At 37.9% G+C, this 21,155-nt stretch overlaps 1 protein-coding gene across 1 annotated transcript in view; it reads right to left on the bottom strand.

The window, feature by feature from the left end:
- The window catches only part of cfap74 (cilia and flagella associated protein 74), a 74,576-nt gene extending 53,421 nt beyond the window's left edge, over nucleotides 1-21,155 (bottom strand). The window contains exons 1-14 of the mRNA XM_084720047.1: nucleotides 21,059-21,155; nucleotides 20,525-20,623; nucleotides 20,280-20,361; nucleotides 19,689-19,853; nucleotides 18,692-18,790; nucleotides 18,476-18,580; nucleotides 16,630-16,803; nucleotides 16,319-16,429; nucleotides 14,648-14,750; nucleotides 12,462-12,619; nucleotides 12,048-12,261; nucleotides 11,787-11,939; nucleotides 6,920-7,078; nucleotides 6,592-6,710 (exon numbers count right to left, since the gene is read on the bottom strand). Of these exons, the coding sequence (XP_084576173.1) occupies nucleotides 6,592-6,710; nucleotides 6,920-7,078; nucleotides 11,787-11,939; nucleotides 12,048-12,261; nucleotides 12,462-12,619; nucleotides 14,648-14,750; nucleotides 16,319-16,429; nucleotides 16,630-16,803; nucleotides 18,476-18,580; nucleotides 18,692-18,790; nucleotides 19,689-19,853; nucleotides 20,280-20,361; nucleotides 20,525-20,618 (1,736 nt within the window). The 5' untranslated portion in view covers nucleotides 20,619-20,623; nucleotides 21,059-21,155. The remainder of the gene's footprint in view (nucleotides 1-6,591; nucleotides 6,711-6,919; nucleotides 7,079-11,786; nucleotides 11,940-12,047; nucleotides 12,262-12,461; nucleotides 12,620-14,647; nucleotides 14,751-16,318; nucleotides 16,430-16,629; nucleotides 16,804-18,475; nucleotides 18,581-18,691; nucleotides 18,791-19,688; nucleotides 19,854-20,279; nucleotides 20,362-20,524; nucleotides 20,624-21,058) is intronic.

The raw sequence follows: 21,155 nt of genomic DNA, 5'->3' as shown, positions 1-21,155 counted from the left end.
CTCTAAGTTCATTATTCAGTTCAACAGAGCCAAAACACCCTCACACTCATAACCACTTCTGTGAGCAATCAGTGGAGCATCACAACTTTCACTATGTGTGTGAATATTACTTGAATAATGTTGCAGTCGTCCTTAATTCACAGAAGTTAAATATTGCTCTCTTTCTGGTGGCGACAGCATAATGTATATTTCTGTACTGCAGCTTTAGGAACTACATGAAAGCTGTGACAAGAATGTTTCTGAGGCAGCTTTTTGGGTTCATTTATCAAATCCTCAGAGAACAATTTCCTTCCAGTGGGTCTTTGCGCAGGTGAGAATGATGGTATTCAAGCTACCAAAACCACAATGAAAGTGCTTGAAAATATAATAAGTGGTCTGAGGTCTGGATTATTTTTGATCAGAAAGAAATATGGGTCTATTATTGGATATAAAGCCCAACTGTAGTTTTTACTGATGCTCCTATTAAACAATTTCTTTGTAGACTCTCAGTCGGACTACCAAGGAAGATAAATAAAACAGCAGGCACAGTTAAGTGCTGCATGGTTTTCTGATGTCAGCCATTGGAATAAACTTCCCTTTGACAGATTACAAACACTGGAGAATGTGAAAAGGCCAACCAACCAAACCAAGGTTTTTTTTTTTTTTTAGTTAGCATAGTCCCAAGAATATATGGCTGTCAAGATTGTGCCTTTTTCACAGTGACAGTCTTTGAGACAAATCAAAAGGCTGATAGACTACTTTACTTTGAAGATAACTCTCAAAGGATGAAACTTCACTTCCAGGTAAAATTAAATAGAGTTTTCTCTGATCTCAGTTGGAGCTTGCATGTAAAGCATACTGACTGCCAAATTTGAGATCACACAGTTTTGAATATAACAAGCAAGGAAAGCTCTGCAACCACCTAATTCTGGAGAGTCAGTTACTATCTACAACTACTGGATGGATTGCCATGTAATTTTGTGCATTCATGGTCCCCAGAGGGAGGAGCCTACTGATGTCACTGATCCCTTCACTTTCCCAAGGGTGCCACCATAAGGCATGGCATTTGTCTGTTTGGCACAAAATGTCTCAAGAGCTATAGCATGGATTCCCGTGAAATTTGGTGCAGACTTTCATGTTCCCCAAAGGATGACCTGTATTAAAGTTGGAGATTCCCAGACTTTTCATTAAAGCCATCATCGGGGAAAAACTTTTAATGTGTCTGGTACTGGAGGTTTATGACTACAATACCTGACATTCCAGTTAGCTTCAGCTGTATGTTCTACTTAGTGCTAACTAGCAAATGTTAGCAATCTAACTTGCCAAACTAATATAGCAAACATGGCTAATATTACCTGCTGTTTAGGAAACCAGAAAGTAAAAAAAAAATGAAACAAAACAAAAAATAGAAAATTCTTTGAGAAACTTATCTTTTTCAATACAGAATGCGGGACATGTAATTTAATTTCAGATACAACTATGTATTGTAGAGGTCTTCTTGGGTCATCTTGGTTCTTAGTAGTCTGATCAAATCCAGAAAGGGTCTCAATAAATTACTGCAGGTCTTGGGTCAGTGCAGAGCTTCTACAGGTTTCGACAACTTAATTTTAAGACTCTTTAACACCTTTTTAAGGCCATTATAAATGCGATTCTACTTCACATCCATACCAGCACAGATGGCACGCACAATATGATTTAATATGACTGATGTTTAGCTTTTGTGTACACACAATTTAATTTCAGCTGGTCTTGAGGGTTCCTTCTGAATTTGTATGTTGCTTGAATAGTCTTGTCATTAATGAACTTCCACAGACTGGTATCCAGAATTAAACAATGTATCTTATCCTAGCTTGATTTGGACCAAATTAAACAAATTGGAGGTGTGATCTCACTCTCGGATTATGTTGAGTACCACCATTTCTACTACAGTTAGGCTTTATCTCACAACAGACCACAGAGGGGTGTCTTCCTCTCAGCCAGTCATATGGCATACATGCTAAGAAGTAACACTAATTGCAAAAACACAGATTCTATAGAATGGCTTTTCACCAAGTCTGGAAAGCCTCAGCTGTCGTGGTTTTTGTCCCAGTAGTGAAAAGACACAGTAGAGCCCATTCTGGCACAAAAGCACAACGCATGTACACTGGGCGAGGGGGGGCGTAGGGGAATGGGAAGCCATTTTTAGAAATTCAGGGGGCGTTCAGGGAACCATGGGCTGGTGCGAAAAAGCCCAGTGTGTTCCTGGTTCATGTTTCTCTCTCTCCTGCTGTGATAGTGTTTAGCTGGGTGAGCAGTAAAGGCTTTGCAGTTGTCACGACTGATCTTAATATTTTAGGTTTCAATGTGTGAATAACCTGCGTTTTTTACACAAAACAGACACCGAATAGTAGTGGCAGAAACAAGGGAATTCTTGAGCATGCTTAAGCAGAAATCAGTTTTTAAATTTGATGTTTAAAGCACAGGAAGCTACATTATTCCTACACTATTGTATCTATTTTCCTGCTGCACTTATGGTGGTGTTAATGGTTACAATGGTTGGATATGTACATTAAAAAAAAAAAAAGTGTGCTGATGCCGTGCCCTAAAAATCACTGGGTTAAAAATGTAACCCAGCGTGGGTCAATATAGCGCTGATGCAATAATGGGTCAATTTTTTACCCCAGTGATTTTTGAAGAGAGAGGGTTGTTCAAGATAAGAAATGCCTGTTTTTAAGTGTTTTTTAGCTGGATGAGTCATGCAAACATTTGTCACGACTAGTTCCAATATTGTGTGAATAATCAGTGGGCTGTACATACAATAAAACACAACAAACTCAAACAATAGACCTAGATTGTATGATGGGCCCAATATATTGGCAGAAATCAGGCGAACCTGACAGCATCAGCTGTCTTTCTGATTACTGGAACACGACTACATTTAAACTATGATTATGTGATTATGTAACATAAGCTAAAGTGCAGTAATAAGCAATTACAGTACAAGGTAATGGGACACTGAATTTCCTTTCATTTCCCAAGACTCTCTCGAGTTAGTTGCTTTAAAGACATGATCATAATACGACCTATGTGAGAACGAAGGGAATGGGATGACAAGCAGAAAAAAACAAACACATCTCCTGATGAGGTGAGGTCTGTTTACTTCTTGTTTTACTTTCACTTTACTTTACTTAAACCGCTGAAATGCTTTTCTGTGAAGTGCTAAGACATGCAATGGTGGCACAAGTAGAGAAGAGTCATGTAGTCAGACCACAAGTGTAAACTTTGTAATGTCAGTTATACAGCAATATCTATCTTTATCTTTTTTCTTACATTTGCCACCATTAACCTTGATGCAAAGCTACAACAAATCCTGATCATGAATCTTCATAACCCCAGATATCTAAGTCACTCTGTGGTTATAAAGTTTATTACCATCACAGGATGGTAAACATTCATTTTAACTTACTTTTAGGATGAAAACAGAGGAGCAACGTCAGGCAGGTGTAAAGTAACAAAAAACACCAACTACTAAGACATTTTTCCTATTTAAGTCAATACAAACCATGTAAAACTAGAAGAGTACTCTCAGTAGAGAGCAGATCTCCACACAGTGTGTCTGGAGGTGAGTGTGTGTGGAACAGGGAGTGCAGGGCAGGCTGTGTGTCCAGCATGTATACATAAGGGTAGTGAAATTAAGGGGAGACTACTTTCCCTGATGTCACAGTTTGTTCAATAGGGAGTCATTATGGAAATAGTGGGATGTAAATGTAGGAATTGCACACTGAATATTCAATTTAAGTGACGTTTAGGATGTCTAAACCCTGGAAAAGTTCAGGAAAACATGTGGAAGCTGCTGAATCTTACAGAGAAGGACTTGGTCAGCAGGGCAGAGCAGGATATTTTGAGAAATAAAGATTCATAGGTAGCGAAAATCCTGGCTGGCTCCTTCGTCTTGGAATGACCCGACAATTTTGCCCTCTATTTTTTATTGTGACAGAGTGAACTACCTTGTTTTTTCATCTAGCTTGTACACAGATGAAAACCTTAAGTGTTACAAGAGTTTGGAAACCTACAACCAGATGGTGTGTGAACGATGAGAGTTGCACTTTATCAGCTCATCAATGATGTGTGTATTGTGATACCCAAGAGAAGTGATCAACTGATCTTTACATTTAGGACATTTAACGAAATATTTAAGACTGTGAGGATTTCCTTGATATATCAGCAAATCCCCTTATTATATTGATTATATTCAACTGAGTAAAGGCGTGTTTTAGAGCTTATGAATTTAATTTATGTCAGTGAATAATGAATAGAGTGACAAACAGGGAACCAAATAAGATTTGTCCTGACAGAAGAAAATATTTGATTGTAATTAGTTATGTAGTGCTAATTAATTTAATGTGGAAAAGCAGAGCAGGCAGCACCTGTTAGTGTCTTTATTAATTTAATTACCTTGAATCCTATTTCAGAAAGTATAATCGAGAAAAATCTGTACTGTTGTGTTTCCGTAACACGTAAGGGAGATAGAAACTTGAGTGGGTATAATGTCCTCTATACAGTATGTGTGCATTCACCCGTTCAATAAGAAAGTGCATGTTCGATACATGTGAGTTAAGCCCAGAGGACTAAAGGGTGATATGTTCAGACAAGTGGTCCAGCACGAAGGCTCAAGAACAGCATCACTAGTTTCCAGCTGACCCCGCTGTAGCCTGGGAGACTCCTCACTCAGTCAGGCAGAAAGAAAAGAGACGAAGAAACACACATCAAGTCATGGGGGAGCTGATGGGAAAGTGATACACAGTGAGTGACCTGGAGAACAATGCATCTCTGCTCGGCCTGTGGGCTGCTGGCAGGCTGAGAGAGGAGATAGCAGAGACGTAGACTGACTCACTGAGCTGAGTCTCATAAGAGGAGCTGTGAGCGTGGTGATCCATATGTGGGAGGACAGGCTTTGCTTTCACGTCCACTCCATCGTCTTTTAAAATGACAAGAAGTGGTTGTATTAAATTCCTAAGTGGCGATACGTGAGCAGATGTTTCCATGTGATAATAGAAACTGTTCAGCATATAGTGAGTTCATAGGAGCTTAAACATTTGTTGTTGTAAACACTTCTAGCTCTGGTGTTGCTGCAATACCAGAATTCTGGCTTTGGACCCAAATTGTAGATATTCAAAACAACTACAATGCTCTAACCCACGAGAAAAAGCATGAAGCAATCCCACTGAACAACTGTGCTTAATTTTGTATCTTTATTTGGGTGTCTCTTTTGTCACTATGTGATGATATTTAGATATTTTCCTCAGATGGGATTCACTTTAGGTTCTGGTGGGCTGCTACTGTGTGAGTGTTTGCCCCCACACATCTGCCCCACTGTGACACATAGAGGCAAACTGGAGTTCCTGGCTTCTTTTCAAGATCTACTCTGTAAGTTTGGAATGTGTGTAATAAACCAAAATACCGCATTTGGAGTGATGGGGTGCTCTATAAGTATAATAGAATGACACTTCAAAGGTAAAGTTCAACAAATTAGGCATTACACCTCCAGTAGGGAGTTAACTCTGGCCATGTGCCACACATGATCATTCTGTTGTAAGGGAGAAATGCCCTGCCTTGTTTGCGTTGCTTTAAACCAATCACCAACATCTTGGGCGGTGCTAAGCCCAGGATGCAGCGATGGTGCTCCTGCAAAATAGTGTCATGGGGGAACTTGTTTTGGTGGAACACCTGCACATTGGGAGGAGAGCTCTGGCATTAAAATGACTTAATCACCCCAAAAAGGAAAGGTAACCACCGTTAGCTTGTTTATGTTTGTGCCATTAGCTTTCATATTAGCATTTCAGTGTGCAGGTTGCAGCTCGGAGGTTGTTGTTTCCCATAGACAGAGGAAGCCACGATATCAACTAAAACTAAGCAACCAATGGCAGGCTTATACTTGCTGTGTGCATCCTGTGAGTCGGACTACAGTGTGGGTAATGTAGGCAACTGATTTTGAGGTGAAAGAGGAAGGAATGTAAGAAAAGAGGTGATACCCCTGGCTGTGCATCAATTTTGTAATGTTTTAAAAAATTATTAACTGTTAAATGTGAATGCATCCATGTTTTAGGAGCATAATGTTAAATTGGTGGACTGTCCTCTTAAGCTTGTTCATCTTGGCCAGTGTAGAATACTGTTTCACAGCTGGGGACACATCACATGGTATACTTTGTTTTGAAAATGTACAGTACTTGTATTAAAACTAGTCAGCAGGATTAAGAATTCTATCTATTAAACATATTAATTTAGAGCTTTCGATCACAACTTATGGTCTGACTCATTTGATTATTCTTCCTTACATTTTTTGTTTTATGTTTGTCTCAATTGTTTGTTTCTAAGGTCAGAAGAGAACTTTCACATTAAATATCACACAAAAAAAGTTTTTATATCACTACCATACATGGATATGATGGGAGGTGTTTGTTGCATATCATGATGTTCTTGTTGTAGTTCTTGTAACAGTGTGAGTGCATTTTGTAAATGTTTGTCATACTGCTATGTTTGTCTTGATTTTTGTCCAACTTTCTCTCCCACATGCACTACATCATGGTCACTACCATCATCTGTTTATGGACCCTGAAAATGTAAAAATCTTACTTGATAGAGATAAAATGCTTCAGATGGCTGGAGACCCCGAGAAGCTTGCAGTGGTTAGTGGTGTAACTGATGTTAGTCAGGACGATTTTCTTCTTATACGTTTTCCCCACTTCAAAGTCCTAAAACAGATCAATTACTGTAATGTTAAATTAAATTAAATCCGGCAACAAAAGTTGAACAATCAAAAATATACTGTTAATTTGACTTTAAACAGGAAAAGGGAAAATTACAAGCATGCAAGCTGATTAACATTTGTTTTACTAAAAGACATAATTAATGCCATAGTTTTTTCAGTAGTGATGTTTTTATAGATCTGGTAGTGTGGTACCTTGAAGAGAATGATTTCTGGTTTGCTGATGAATGGAGGCCCTTTCAATTCTTTCCCTTGAATTTTTTTAACAGGCATGTTGAGCTTCCCACTGGTCATCGCAGGTTCCTCCTGCTTTACTTGTGTCTGCACCAGTGTAGGTTTCTCATTCAGGAGCTTCTGTAACCACACAGGGGAGGCATCTGGTAAAGTCATTATAAATAATCACTACAATAAAACTGGATAATTGTAGCATAACAAACTTAAAATTCACTGACATAAGCATGTCTCTTTATATGAAACTGATTGAAAAGAAAGGCAAAAGTAGGAAAGTTTTAACAGTTGCTGTTGTTTGGTGTTTTTCTTTGATTTTCTCCTCTGTATGCTGTGGCTGTGGCGTGAATACAAACTGCACACATTCTCCTCTGTCCGATTGATTGGAAACCATATGTCATAAAGTGGACAAAAGATGAAACATCATTTAATGAAGGATTATGAAATAAAATGTAGATTAAAATAATAGGCTTGGTCTGCTGTAATATTAACTGGTTATATTACTATATCATCTGTATATGAACATGGAGCTTTATCTTTATCTAAAATAAATGACACTTTTTTCCAGTGTCAAAAAGTCATTTTCCGTTGTGCAAAACTGTTATCTGACATCAGTTTTTAAAATATTATGGGCATTATATGGTTAATATATAGTAAATAATGGCAGCTATTAACTTAATGTATACATCGATACAGACATAAATGCTGGCCAATAGGTTACAAGAAACTACAGGAATGGTAAAGATACGTTTGAGGTGATTTAATAAAGATGTTGCTAGAGTTAGTATAGTATACTAGCACAGACAAAATGTCCCACTGCATATCATTCAATAAACACTAATATGATGGAGCTTTTAAAAAGGTATTTGTTCTGTCCAGTGTTGGGCAGTAATGCATTACCCAGTAACATATTATTGTAATATTATTACTTTTTCCTGTAGTAAGAAGTGTAACAGATAACAATCCAAAACAGTAATTATATTGCAGTCGTGAATTCAAGTGTACATGCAGCAGGTGAGAGCAGACCATGTCAGCCTTTAGCCAAAAAGCTAAACGCAGGATGAAGGATGAGGGAGAGGGACAGGCATACTTTCCACAAGTGAAAGTACTGTCATTACTTTGAGTTTGTTTGGCTCCTTGAGAGAGAATATGCTGTGATCTAATCTGAAGGCCTCACTCAGAGAAGAAAACTTTGTTTCAACCACAGCCCACATCTGTACAGCTAACAACAAAAGCTGTCTGGGTGTTCACTGGATCAGCAGTTCAACTTTAGAGCGCAACAAGCATGCTAATAACATAAAACAGCAATATATACAATGTAACAAGTGTTGTAACTAATAACTTTTGATACAAACTAATACGTTAAGTAATTTTGTTACTTTTTAAAGGAGTAATACATAAAAAGTAACTTATTACACTTACTAAGTAACTTGCCCAACTCTGGCTATGTCTTTGTTTATCTGCCAAAATATATTTATTGAATTTTAAAACCCCTCAAATATCAATATTGCTATAACCCTAAAAATTTAGTGTGGGTCAGGTTATAGTGCTGATACCAAAATGATACTTTTTTCTATACCTTACATATTTTCCTGCACGATTTTTATAATTTTAATTTAAACCCAAAAATGGTATCTAATAAGCATTAAATAACAGCTATCAGTACCAGGCTATTTAAATACTAGGCCCTAGCAACACATTTTAGACAGCAACAAAACATATTGAGGTTCAACAACAAGCTGATTCAGAATATGTGATGCTGTCAGATGGTGTGAAAACAAGAGGTGAACTATGTCTTTGAAATCTTAAAAGTGTTAAATTTATCGTCATGTGAAACTGTGTTTTTAACACCCCTTTTTTACTTTTTATAGCTTTGTCATTCTACCTCTGTTCTATTTTTTTCTGTATTGTAAAGCACTTTTCATCATCATTTTCCCCCTAATGAATCATCTTATTAGCTTTATTACAGTGCTGTGCTCATCTAGCGCACTAGCCATTACTGTGTTGAGAAGTAGCCTTTGATGAGGGCATGAGTCTGATCTGTGTGTTAGGAGGAGAGATCATTTCCACTCGACTGGGTACTTGCTCAGAGCTCTGGAGCTGTAGCACCGAGCTCGCTATGAGGCCTCAAAGGCACCAACACAATGAGAAGTGATGCCTGTCGCCCCACATTTCAAGAGTGTGTGTGTGTGTGTGTGTGTGTGTGTGTGTGTGTGGAGGGATGTTGGATGAGATGGAGAGCCATCTCACCTCCATGGCAGTGAGCTAGACTCGGATTCAAGAAATGTCAGAACTGGTGCTGTCACTGCGATGCAACTCAACATCAATATGATGGAGACTGATTGATGTATTTGTTGAGAGAATTTGAAAAAAAAAAATGCCTCTCTAAAAGGTCCACAGTGTTCTCAGACTGTAGCAAGCCAGTGCTAGTTGCCTACAGGCACTCAGTATACTGTGTGCTAATGTGTTTGTGTTACTCAGGACATGTTGAGCCCCTTTTTAAGAAAAGATGTGAAACTTTTCTGATTTCAGCTTCTCAAATGTGGATATAATTCAGGTTTCTTTAGTTCTTTCCAACAAACTGAATATCTATGGGTTGTGGACAAAAAAGACATTTGAGGACATCATCATGGGCTTAAAGAAACACTGATCAACATTCTTCTCCATTTTCTGATATTTTATGGATGAAACAACTTATTGATTAATTGAGAAAATAATCAACAGATTACTCGATTAACCATTAATTAATTAAAATAATCGTTGCAAGCCTAATCATCACAACTATAATCTGTAGTTAAAGCCGTAGTATTAATGATGCGTTTTATTGATAGATGAATTTAGCCAGGGATCCTTTTGCAGGCAAGGAATTGCAAAAGTAGCATCAGCCACAGCTGGATATGTACAGAGCTGTGGACAACAGGTGAGGTCAAACCTCCAACAAGTCATCTTATGATTCACAGGTTCTGAACACAGATGCTTGTGGTTTACAGAATGCAGTTATCCATGGTCCAGCTGATGAAAACACGCATCGATAGCACCGATACCACCAAGATCCTGTACCACAAATAATGCTGCTCCAACTTTAAGAATTGTTGGATAATATGTTTCTGAACAGTCATGTGATTAATCAGTAATAAGCAATTCTTTTCATTATTGATAATGAAAATAATTCCTTCATCGTTAAGTCCATAAAATGTCAGAAAACAGTAGAAAATAGAATTTCTGATTGTGAATATATAGAAAAGTTATAAAACAGTCAAAAGTAGCAATCTATAATCAATTTGATGAGCTGCTCTCAGTGAATATTTTACTTGATACATTTTACTTGATAAATCCCTTTTAAAAACATTACAAAAATTGTTGAGTAAAGTTTTTTTGATTGATTAATCAATGAATTGACTAATTATTACAGCACTTATTGCTTGCATCCCTTATGTCAGTTGTCTCATTTCAACAGTACTGTTAAACAGTAAAGGTAAAAACATTGTGATAGTGGGGTAATAATTTTATAATAAATATATAATAATTAAATAATATCATGTATTTACCAAAGTAATAACTAAGTAATGGCTTGTTATTAACAATGGATAATATTAAACTAAAATTTATGTAACAGGGTAATAAGGGGTCAAAAACAAATGGTTATGATAAGCAGACACACTACGAAATAGCAATGAGGCAAACTTTTTGGTAATATTATTATATATTGGTAGTTTAATATTTTGGTACCAGTAAGGTGACCTGCTGACAATAAAATCAGCACAATCTTTGAAATAACTGCTAATATTAAGAGATTAATGTTGTAATAATCTAATAACCAAATAATGATATTGTTTTCACAAAATAATGGCTACTATATGAGTGATACCTTCAAAATCATATGAAAATTCTTGGATGTCAAAGATGGCATTTATTATATCATAACGCTAAAGTTTAACCTTATTTTTTGAACATTCCCTTTTGCTTCAAGCTAACACTGTACAAATTACAGTATATGTTTAATGCTGTGACTTGTTGCCTGGAAACACTTGTGGCAGTTTATGTGTAATAACCAGGATTTAGGGCTGTGAAATGCTATACTACCTGTTTCTATTTTATGTTATGAGAATATTAGATTAAGCAAAACATCATAAATTAAAATCACAAATAACATTACACATTACCTCTTTATTACCAAACAATGTCCCAATGTTACCATGTTATTACTGAGCTTCAATGTAAAGTACTAGCCTTTTATCTAATACTAAAAGCTTGGATCGCTCAAGCTCTTCCAAATTCCCTCAGCACTGTGGCCTGATTGTTATTATGGGGAGAGTTTAAACAGACTTGTGCAGCTTCTGTGACACATGATGTCTTTTTGTCATGCAGTGAGCTTCATAGGGAGGATGTAGAGGTTCCCCATCCGGATCCTACCACCATAATACCAGGAATGAGATCCTGCAGTGGTTCGGCACCCTGACACTGAGGTGTGTTTATTGGAACACTCTAACAAGCTTGAGGCACAGCTACTGGGGACTGAGGCGGTGTTTTGTGCCTGTCCCTACCCATGTAACCTGAACCCCCAACTTTCTACCAGCCTGAGCCTGAGAAATTAGTTGTTTACATCAAATCTGCTTTGCAACTATTTCAAATCAATCAAAGTTTTTCAGGAATATTACTTATATTACATGCTTCAATTTACAGGTGGGGAATTCATGTGTTGAAAAATATATACTAAGCACATCCACAGAAAAATGATGTGCCTGCTGAGAATGGGACATGATTTATGAGTGTTTAATTTTAGCAGCTTGCAGGGATTTGCTTTTGGTTGGCAGTGGCTGTTGTTTTAGTGCACCTTGCAGTTCTGGTCCCACAGCCCAGAGAACTCAGGCTCATTCAGGCTTTCAGCAAGGATCTGGTGGTCCACTTCCTGGTACGCGGTGTCCTCTAGGTCCTCAACATCAGAGGAAGCTGACGATGAGCTGCTGGTGTCACTGAACTCCCTTAACTGCAGGACAAACATACACACACTTTGGGTCACAATTGTTCAAATTGCGCTTGATTTTTTTAACCAGTCATTACTCAAATGTTATCTCAGATGTTATGAACTGCTCACTGTTGTGGGTGTCTCCTCAGTAGCTGATGGGGGGCTTGGATCCAGGTAATAAAGGAGCTTCTCCCTTGTCCTCCCCAGAGATGGGAACCTGTCAGTGGCTGAGGGTTTAAGCAGCCGTGCCTGCTGCCTCTTTCTGCTCTTCACCAGCTGTTCTTCCTGAAGGATTTTTGCCACAATCTCCACTCTCTTTGACTTCTGCCTCTCTGCGAATTCCCTGAGAAGGGCAAATCAACAACACTGCATTATACTGAAATGCGGTCATGTATTCCTCAGCACACAGCGAGAGAAAACACCCACACACTGCTGCATGGAGTGGGAGTAGAGGACATGCATGTGGGAGAGGAGAGGAGAGGAGAGGAGAGGAGAGGAGAGGAGAGGAGAGGAGAGGAGAGGAGAGGAGAGGAGAGGACGTACTCTTGTTTTCGCTGTATCTCTTCTAGTTGTTTCTGTTGGTTCATATGCTTGATACCGTAGATGCCTTGGGCCTGCAGGGATTCTCTCATTTGTCTCTCTTGCTGCTCTTTCTTCTGGGCACTTGCTTTGGCTCGTCTTTTTTGGACCCGTAAGATCTCCTAAATCACACAAGATTAATGAAGCTATATATGACCACATAAAGAGTTGATGATTTGAAATAGGAGAAATGTGGGAGAGGATGGTCCAGAGCTAATTTCACCTTTGAGTGTTGAATAGGAAAATACAGCACTAAACATGATGATGATAGCATTGCAGCGTCATGACGATGAGCATATAAGTACTGTCAACAATAGTGACAATAACAGAGCTGAATATACCACATTTGGGAGGGAAAATGTGGTTTGTGCTTCAGATCTCTCTTAGCTATGTAGGAGGAGAATTTGGTCAGAGTGGATGGAAGAAGTACATCCAGGTCCTAATGGCATTAAATGTGTGATGGTTTGGCATGCTAATGTAGCTGATCAAATGTTACAGTCCGGGTTAAATGCAAAATTGCTATTCCCGTACAGTAAAGTAATTTTCAATGTACGGTTCACATTATCACAGACACCATTTCAATTTCATAGTATTCATAATATTCATAGTGTAAAAACTACAGAGGACAGCACAACATTTCCCTACAGGGATAAATTAAGACCTACCAAATTTACTGCATATATATTAGTCTTTTGTGCTTTTAAATTAATGTACTGTAAGAGCAGGATCATCCTGCTGTTAGCAAAACCACTGTTAGTGCATAAATTCCTTCATATTAATATTGTTAGGCTACCACATTATATTTGTGCTTGTCTGCTGAACAGTTTTGTTTATAGAGTTATGATGCTACCCTGAATGCTGTTTCAGCAAATTTGTCCAGCTTTGGCTGCTATTAGTCATATACAGTAGCCTAATGTTAATTCAGTGAAAGATAAACAGTTAAAGGTCCAGTGTGTCAGGGGACATATTGGGAGAATATGGCAGAAATGGAATATAATGTTCATAGGTATGTTTTCAGTGGAAAACAAGTATTGTCATGTTTTAGTTTCCTTTAAATCTACAGAGGGCCTGGGTTCTCTCCCACAGAGGCTGCCATGTTTCTACAGTAGCCCAGAGTGGTCAAACCAAACACTGGCTCTAGATGTGTTTTGCAGCAGCAATCTCACTACTAGATGCCACTAAATCCTACACATTGTTTCCTTAAAGTTGTCAGGCTATGGACAATATTATGTAAATGAACTCTTCAGTTTGATGCAAGTTTGTTGTGATTTTGGATGAGGTTATGAATACACACTTGTAAATAAACAACACTGTATTTGACATACCTTATAATAATAATAGTATATAATGATATAATATAATATAATGTTAAAATGGTAACAATTTTGTTTAGCATTATGTTCTGTTAAGTAGTGCACACAAACTAAGTAATTCAAGAGCATGAATTAGTAATTTGTATGCACTTAGTTAATTTATTTACCCACGGCACCTGCCAGGCTGCATTAAACTTGTTTGTACTATTTTTAATATTGTCCTGCGTGCTTATAAATGATAAATGAGGAATATGTTTGTAATTTTAATCTTATATTCAGTTTTTAGGCTGACTTTGCAACATCTTTCCAGGGACTACAGATGAAAAATAGCCTCTTGGCTAACTCTGGCACATTTACAGCAGTGTTTATTAATGTGCACTGTAACTGTTCAACAAATTAACAAAAAACAAACAAACAAACAAACAAAAACTACTGGAACTTTTCTTCAAATGCATTACGACAAAATTATGGCACTAGACTGGAAGTAGATATATTTATTATTAAATTACAAAAAACAAAATTATTTCCAGTTTCATACATGCATTTAACTGTACTTAAATGTGTGCATATTTGTTGTTCGCTCACAGTGTGCTTACATTACCCTTTGAGCACAAATCAAATTTGGCAAACCTGAATCACTACTGTATGTGTTTAAACTTCATGAGTGTATTCTGCATCACTGAATATGGTTTGTACTTAAAAGGTTGTTCACATATGCACTTAGGAATTATCTTATATTGCACTATAAATATGGTAGCTATAGAAAGTGTTAATAATACATAAGGCGGCGACGACCATAATGCTACAGTATCAGAATGAGAGGGTGCTGTTGCTTACTTGGGTGGCTGCTATGTTTGATTTCAGTGACTTGACAGCTTGAATCCTCTTTTCAAGTAACTCCTGGTTCTGCTGCTCCTTCTCGGCCTCTTTCTGATGCATCCTGAATGAAAAAGGGGACAATTGCAAAGCATTGTGAACGCTCACACACAACACAGAGGGAAAAACAAATCTGCCATTACTGCAAGGGATTGAAACTTCCAGGAACTGCGCATTACTGAAGTTAATTACCATAACTCCTTTATTCTCTCACCAAGCTGTCACATGGTAGTTTTACTGAGAAATACTCAGTTATGATTGATTGGAAGGTCTGTATTGTTTTCAGAAAATATCAAAATGTCTACCAGTCATTCTATTTAAATTACCAGATACAAATCTTACCTTAAAAACAAAGATTTTAATATAAACTAATGACTTTTATGGGGAATCAAAACTTATGAGGAATAGCAAGCAGATGAAGTAATCAGGCAGACCAAGAACACAAAATAAAACAGAAGGTAATGATTATAAGAAATCAACAACTTTGGTGGTTAACCTCAACAAGATTTGGCTACTGATACAGCCTTCTGTGTTTTGTCCTCCTATATGCTTGGAAGAAGAAGGTTACATGGGGTGTTTGTAATCTGCAAGTTCACAGCTAGATGCCTCTAAATCCTACACACTAGTCCTTTAAATGACAACAAAGTGTACTTTACTGGTCGTTACATCACACAAACCATATAGACTAAAGTCTTTTTACAGAAAAATTTGACAATGTAAATGACAGTTGTAAGCACATAAAATCAATGATCTGTTGATCCTTACAAATCAAGATTCAACAATCTAACAATAGCATAACCATCAGTGCAAAAACAAAATGGTTAAATAAAAAAATTGAGTTTAATCATGACCTTAAAATCAAAAGTCAAAACAAATCATGATTTGGAGAATCATGACACCCCTAGTAATGGCAAGAATTAAATTTTTCTGGTTGGCAAGTTTTCATAGTCTAAGTGGGATAATCCATTCAGAGCTCAAAAATGCAAATGCAGCAATGGGACTTTTAGTCTTCATATTGTGTCTGAATTTTTGACTTTGTGACTTATCTACCCGGTTTAAAAAACTGGTCACAAATATAGAGCTTCATTTTAAGTAATTCCATGAGACAGCTGCGCATAGTGACTTTTTTTTCAAACATAAGTAAATAGTGTGCCTGTATGTTCATGGTAATGAAGGAACATGTGACCCAGTGCAAGAGTGTGTATATAATATTGGCACCCATATCTTTTAAGGTTTTGAGGTGGACCTAAGGTAACTACATTGGATTTCCAAGGCTCCTGCTTCAATTGGCAACACAATCACTTATGATTGAGGAGACTGGTCAAAGTCACATGAGCCCATTGTCACCCTGTATTTGCATAGACCAGAACAAAGCTTCAATTTCACATAAAAAACAGTGATTTTATTGTTAGTAATTTTAGAAAAATAAGATGACTAACTTGCATCACTTTATTTGCTCCTTTTCTGTATGGATTTAAGTTCTTTCAAATGTCTTGTTTGGCCTGCTTGTCACATATTTTGCCAGTATGAGCGAATGATCAATAGGATGTGTCAATCTGCAATGAGTCCTCTGAGAGACATCAGATTCTTGTTGTAGCCTCAGCCATGTTTATTGGCTTAACAGCTGATTACCTTTTAATGGTCTCTTTCAAGTGCTTGGCAGCTATCTTGCGATTCGCCTGGGCTGCTTCAATTTTCCTCTGACATTCAGCCTCTTCTTTCTTCAGCATGGCTGCCTGTTTACTATCAGAACACAATCACAGACACGTCAACAAATATCTGTCTTTACACGGCCTTTTAAGGTTCATATAACTGGTTCCCCAGACATGAAAAATTCAATAAAAATTAGGAAAATTTCACAGGACCAGAAGTACTCTGATAGGGGGTGATGTAGTATTACGCACAAAAAATGTATGAATAGAAAATATGCTTGTTTTCCCTACTCCCTGAGATGCTGCATCTTGCGCTGCAGGTTCTGGCTGGCTTTCCTCTCCTGCTGCAGCCTTGTCGCTGCCTTCTGGACCTTAAGGACCTGGAAGACCCGCTCCTCCTCCTGCACCTCCTGCCGGAGTGAAGAGAACCTGCCAAGTTCCACTTCTACCTCTGCCAGCTCCAGTCTGTGGAGCAGAGATATACAATGAGAGGAATGCAGATAGAAAATGAATTTAAAGGTGCTGACACACAGGTCATATTATCTACTAGTAGAGGGCAGTCATTTACTATAACATTTAATGGGTGGTTGCTGTAAAAGCCTTCGAAACACCATTCAGACCATTTGAAGACGCAATAATCCTTTAGAAAATCTGTCAATTCTTTAAAGGGACAATGTTTATATTAACATTTACATCCAATGCTGTCACCCTCATGAGTCTCTCATCCATCAGTAGATGCATGCTTCTGTCTGCCCTGTGATACAGTTGGAGGGTGTAGTTCGGTTGGTAGAAAATACTTTCTACATGAAACTGCTCACAACAATCAGTGTGCCATCTAGTTCCATTATAGTTTAGAGAGAAGGCAGATATCTCCACAGCTGATATCTCCAATACTTGCCAACTCATACCAAAATAATCAAAATGTAAAAGTAGCACTAAATGTAAAAATAAAAATATGTATGGCTGATTTTGGGGTGAACTGTCCTTTTAAAGTAGAATGAGGCAGGAATCCTTATAGGCTTTACAAAACAAGCAAAACTGCCCCAGACCACACTGGAATGATTTTTCTAATATAAAGTCTTACTTTATAAAGGCAAAGTTTTTCTTGCATATCAAACTCTTGGGATATTAGCATGCCATAATTGCTTGCCTGGCAGTAAAAGCCTCCCAGCAAAGATGATTGTTTACAGCATTTATTACTGTGGCATGACTAAAAAGAGCACTGTGTTAGAATAAACACAAGGGGCTGAACTGGTGTGGGCGTGTGGTTAAGATGCTGAAATAAAATCCAGGAAGTCCAGCTTGAGAATACAGTGGTCCCTTTTGCTGTGTTTCCACCCCAAGTAGCCAGGACTTTTAGCTCCAGAAACAGCTTTTTAAGGAGATAAAAGCTTCTTTCAGTCTGTTGTTGTCTGTGTTTCCACCGCAGTCTAAGGACCGATGAAGCAGCGCTAATTGATTTTAAAAGAATTTCTAATTGCAATTTTTTTGACTGATATTGCAATTGTGATATGACTTGTGATATTACAGGGAACAATAATTATTATTCTCATTGAAAAACATTAAAATGATTATGATTTTTGCAGGTATCTGTAGACTGCGATGTGTAGGCCAGGACTTCTTAACAATATTATATGACAATATTAAATTATAAATGGTATTTTGACACACATTTTGCTATTAATAAATATTGCACCTCCTGTGATTTGACAATTGCAAAGGGCCAAACTCTGATTTTGATAAAACATTTTGATCAATTGTCCACTAACTTATGAAAAAATGATGGCTGTTTTTTACATGTCAGCATGTATAACATAACATGTCAACAGTTGTAACAAACCAGAAACAAACAGGTTTGCAGCTGCAGATTTTTAAAATGGTGACTGAAATATTCAGTGCTGCAAGTTCCACCCTAAAAGTTCCTGTACTTCTGGAAAGTATTAACAATCAAATTGGTACTTTTTTGTGGATACAATAATACCCAAAACTTAATTTTGACCCTGGAAGTTGTCCAAAGGTTCCTAGTCCTCAGGAAAGTTCCTGTGGTGGAAAATAAGAGGGGGCTGCAGTTTTCACGCAGTACTAATGCTTGTCAGAACAAGACCTTACTGTCAAACCTTCTTCCTCTCTGACTCACTCTTGTTGCTTCAGCTTAGTGTTGATATGGCCCTCCAGCTCCTCCTCACTCTGCAGCTTTTGACACAGGCGCTTATGCTGGGCTCGCAAGCGAAACACTGCCACACTACAGAGTAAAACAAACAAAGAGGAATACACAGGGTTTCAGAAAAACAGAACCATCTCAGGCATGAATATATAATACAGAGCAGTCACTGTTTGTTACTTGTGAACTCACCTGTTGTCTTCTGCTTTCTGTCGCTCTATGTCTTCCTCCAAGTTATCCCTCTGCTCCACCAAAGTCTCAATGTTCTGACGACAGAGTTTAAGCTCTTCTCTGGAAAAAGAAACATGAGAGGCAAGTTCAAGTGTTGACATCAAGGAACATCCAGAATCAAAGTCAATCAGAAGGAACATTTTCAGGGCTGTTGAAGTGCAATATGGTCAGAGCATCAGGCTAATAGATTTCCTTGTGGCCATCACCACAAAAAGGAAGGCAATTATGTCAGCTAACAAGGTAATCTAGTGAAGATATTGAAAAGCTGAGAGTGGCCACACACAGTCCTCAGTAGCTTTAATTGCCCAATGTTCTTTGTGCAGTCTAATGGTGTGCAACACAGCAATCTGTGACTGGGTAAAAGACTGTCATAAAAAGAAGATTACGGCAAATAGTACAGTACAAGCTGCAGATTGGTTAAATGCCAGGTGTACTTGGGTTCCATTAAACTCATGTTTGATCAGAGTGCAGTACAGCTCCACTATGACCTTTGATTTTTTTGTGCGAAAGGAAAATGGTTGCCATTTTTGCTGGGGACTGCATCACAGTTCATCAAGTGCTTAATGGTTCGCAGTGCAGACAAATAAAAAAGGAGGGAAGAAAAGTGGGAAGAGAGGACATTATGGGAAATGTTCTCTCTTCAGCTGAAATGATTTCCTGCAAATTGCTGAATCAATTGGTACAAAAATGACTGGACCTGTGTGAAGAGGGCAAGAGGGGGAAGACCCGGGAAAGTGGAAAAATACTGAAACTGAAAAGATTGTAAGAAATATATATTTTTTTTACCAATGCAATGACCTGTCACAAAAAGAGACGTAATTTTTTGTTTTCTTGCTTTAAAAAGAGCAAAGTTTCCATTATGTTTATAGGTTTCAGGTGTCTAGAAAGGCACAAGGATCACTATCTAGGTTAAGGAGCTACTGTGGCTCTAGAGGTCTGTTCGTTGCCAGATCCAGACCTGGCTTTCAGCACGTCGTGCTCCTTCTGTTGGTGAAAACAGTCCAGCTGGTCCAGGTTTCGTCTCAGCTTGAACATCCGTGCTGTCGCGGCATAACTCCTCTTCTTACCATCATCGGCTGCAGCCAAAGGGTCACCGTTGCTATCACCATCATCAGTGTCCTCTCTTTGGACAGATGCAAAATGACATTTAGGAAAGCTTGGATGCAAAATCTGACTATTCTTCATAGACGTACATACTTATACTGTAAATGAAGTCTCTGCCTCAGTGTGTTTTCTGAGTTAAAATAAAGGTTGAACAAATAAATGAAGGGGCATATGTAGAATAATACCACCATTATGCCTGGAGGTGTTTGCACTGAGGTTTTATGATGTACAAAACATAATTAAGTAATTTTGGAAAAAACTGACAAAATTGAGCTTTATTATTTTCTATTAAAATATCACATGGAGAATCACAATGAGCCACAGTGACTTGATGTTCTAAATACTGGGAGGGAGATAACAGGATTAAGGATTAATAGCCTACGTAGGCATTTGTATTTCACTGTCTAAATATGGTGTGATTCCCAGAAAAGCAAAAAACACCCACTCATACAACTCCTCTAACCACTCCAAATCAGGAGGAAGGGCTGGCTCGTCATCTTTAAAGGTCTCCTGGCCTGGACCATCCTCTGAAATATACAGTATATCACAATTCAGTGAGGATATAACACTCTCTTAAAATAACCAGGGTAAAATAAACGATTATGTGTAATTATGAATTAAAGAGAAGAATATATCTTTGCCCACAAGCTACATTTTGCAAACAAGGCAGCAGCAGGAGCTGTCACTCACCCTCACTGCCCTCATCAGTGCTCAGGTGGCCAGTCACCTCATCACACCTGTCTGACGTCTCATCACATGGAGTTTCCCTGTCTTCTTCATCCATTTCACCTTATTTACAAATATATTATCAGACAAACGTATGGGTTATGAGTAATAATCATGGAAAGACACTTCTTTTATTCGGCAGACAACTAGCTAGCTAATTCTTTAACATAATTTCAATTTTAGCTCATGTTACTTGTCACAATTGCATTGAAATAGCCGTTAATCTCATTTAAAATGTCGAAATTGCATTTTAAAATGTTTTTGGTGTATTATATTGTTCCGGCTCTTACTTTTTTTTTTGTTTGGCGTGTGACATTATTAATATGTAAGACAATGTTCAATAACCAGATTTCTGAATGGTACTGGTGTGTCGTTTACTCCAGAGGAACTAGCTTGTTAAGATAAAAAAGCTATGCAGCTAGCGTTAATGTACAATTAAGGCTGAATACAGGCTGTGTAAGTTGAAAACTTAATTTAAAAAAAACATGAAGTCGTTACCTCGCTAAGGTAGGCTTTCCTTCCTTTGGCAAGATATCCCGTCAAATCTACTGTTTTCTCGCAGCACAAATCACACAGCCATGTTTGTTACCGTTTC

The sequence above is a fragment of the Lutjanus erythropterus genome, chromosome 6 (assembly GCF_056507025.1).
Source record: "Lutjanus erythropterus isolate fLutEry1 chromosome 6, fLutEry1.hap2, whole genome shotgun sequence".
Lineage (NCBI taxonomy): Eukaryota > Metazoa > Chordata > Actinopteri > Lutjaniformes > Lutjanidae > Lutjanus > Lutjanus erythropterus.
This window is presented reverse-complemented; position numbering and strand designations above follow the sequence as displayed.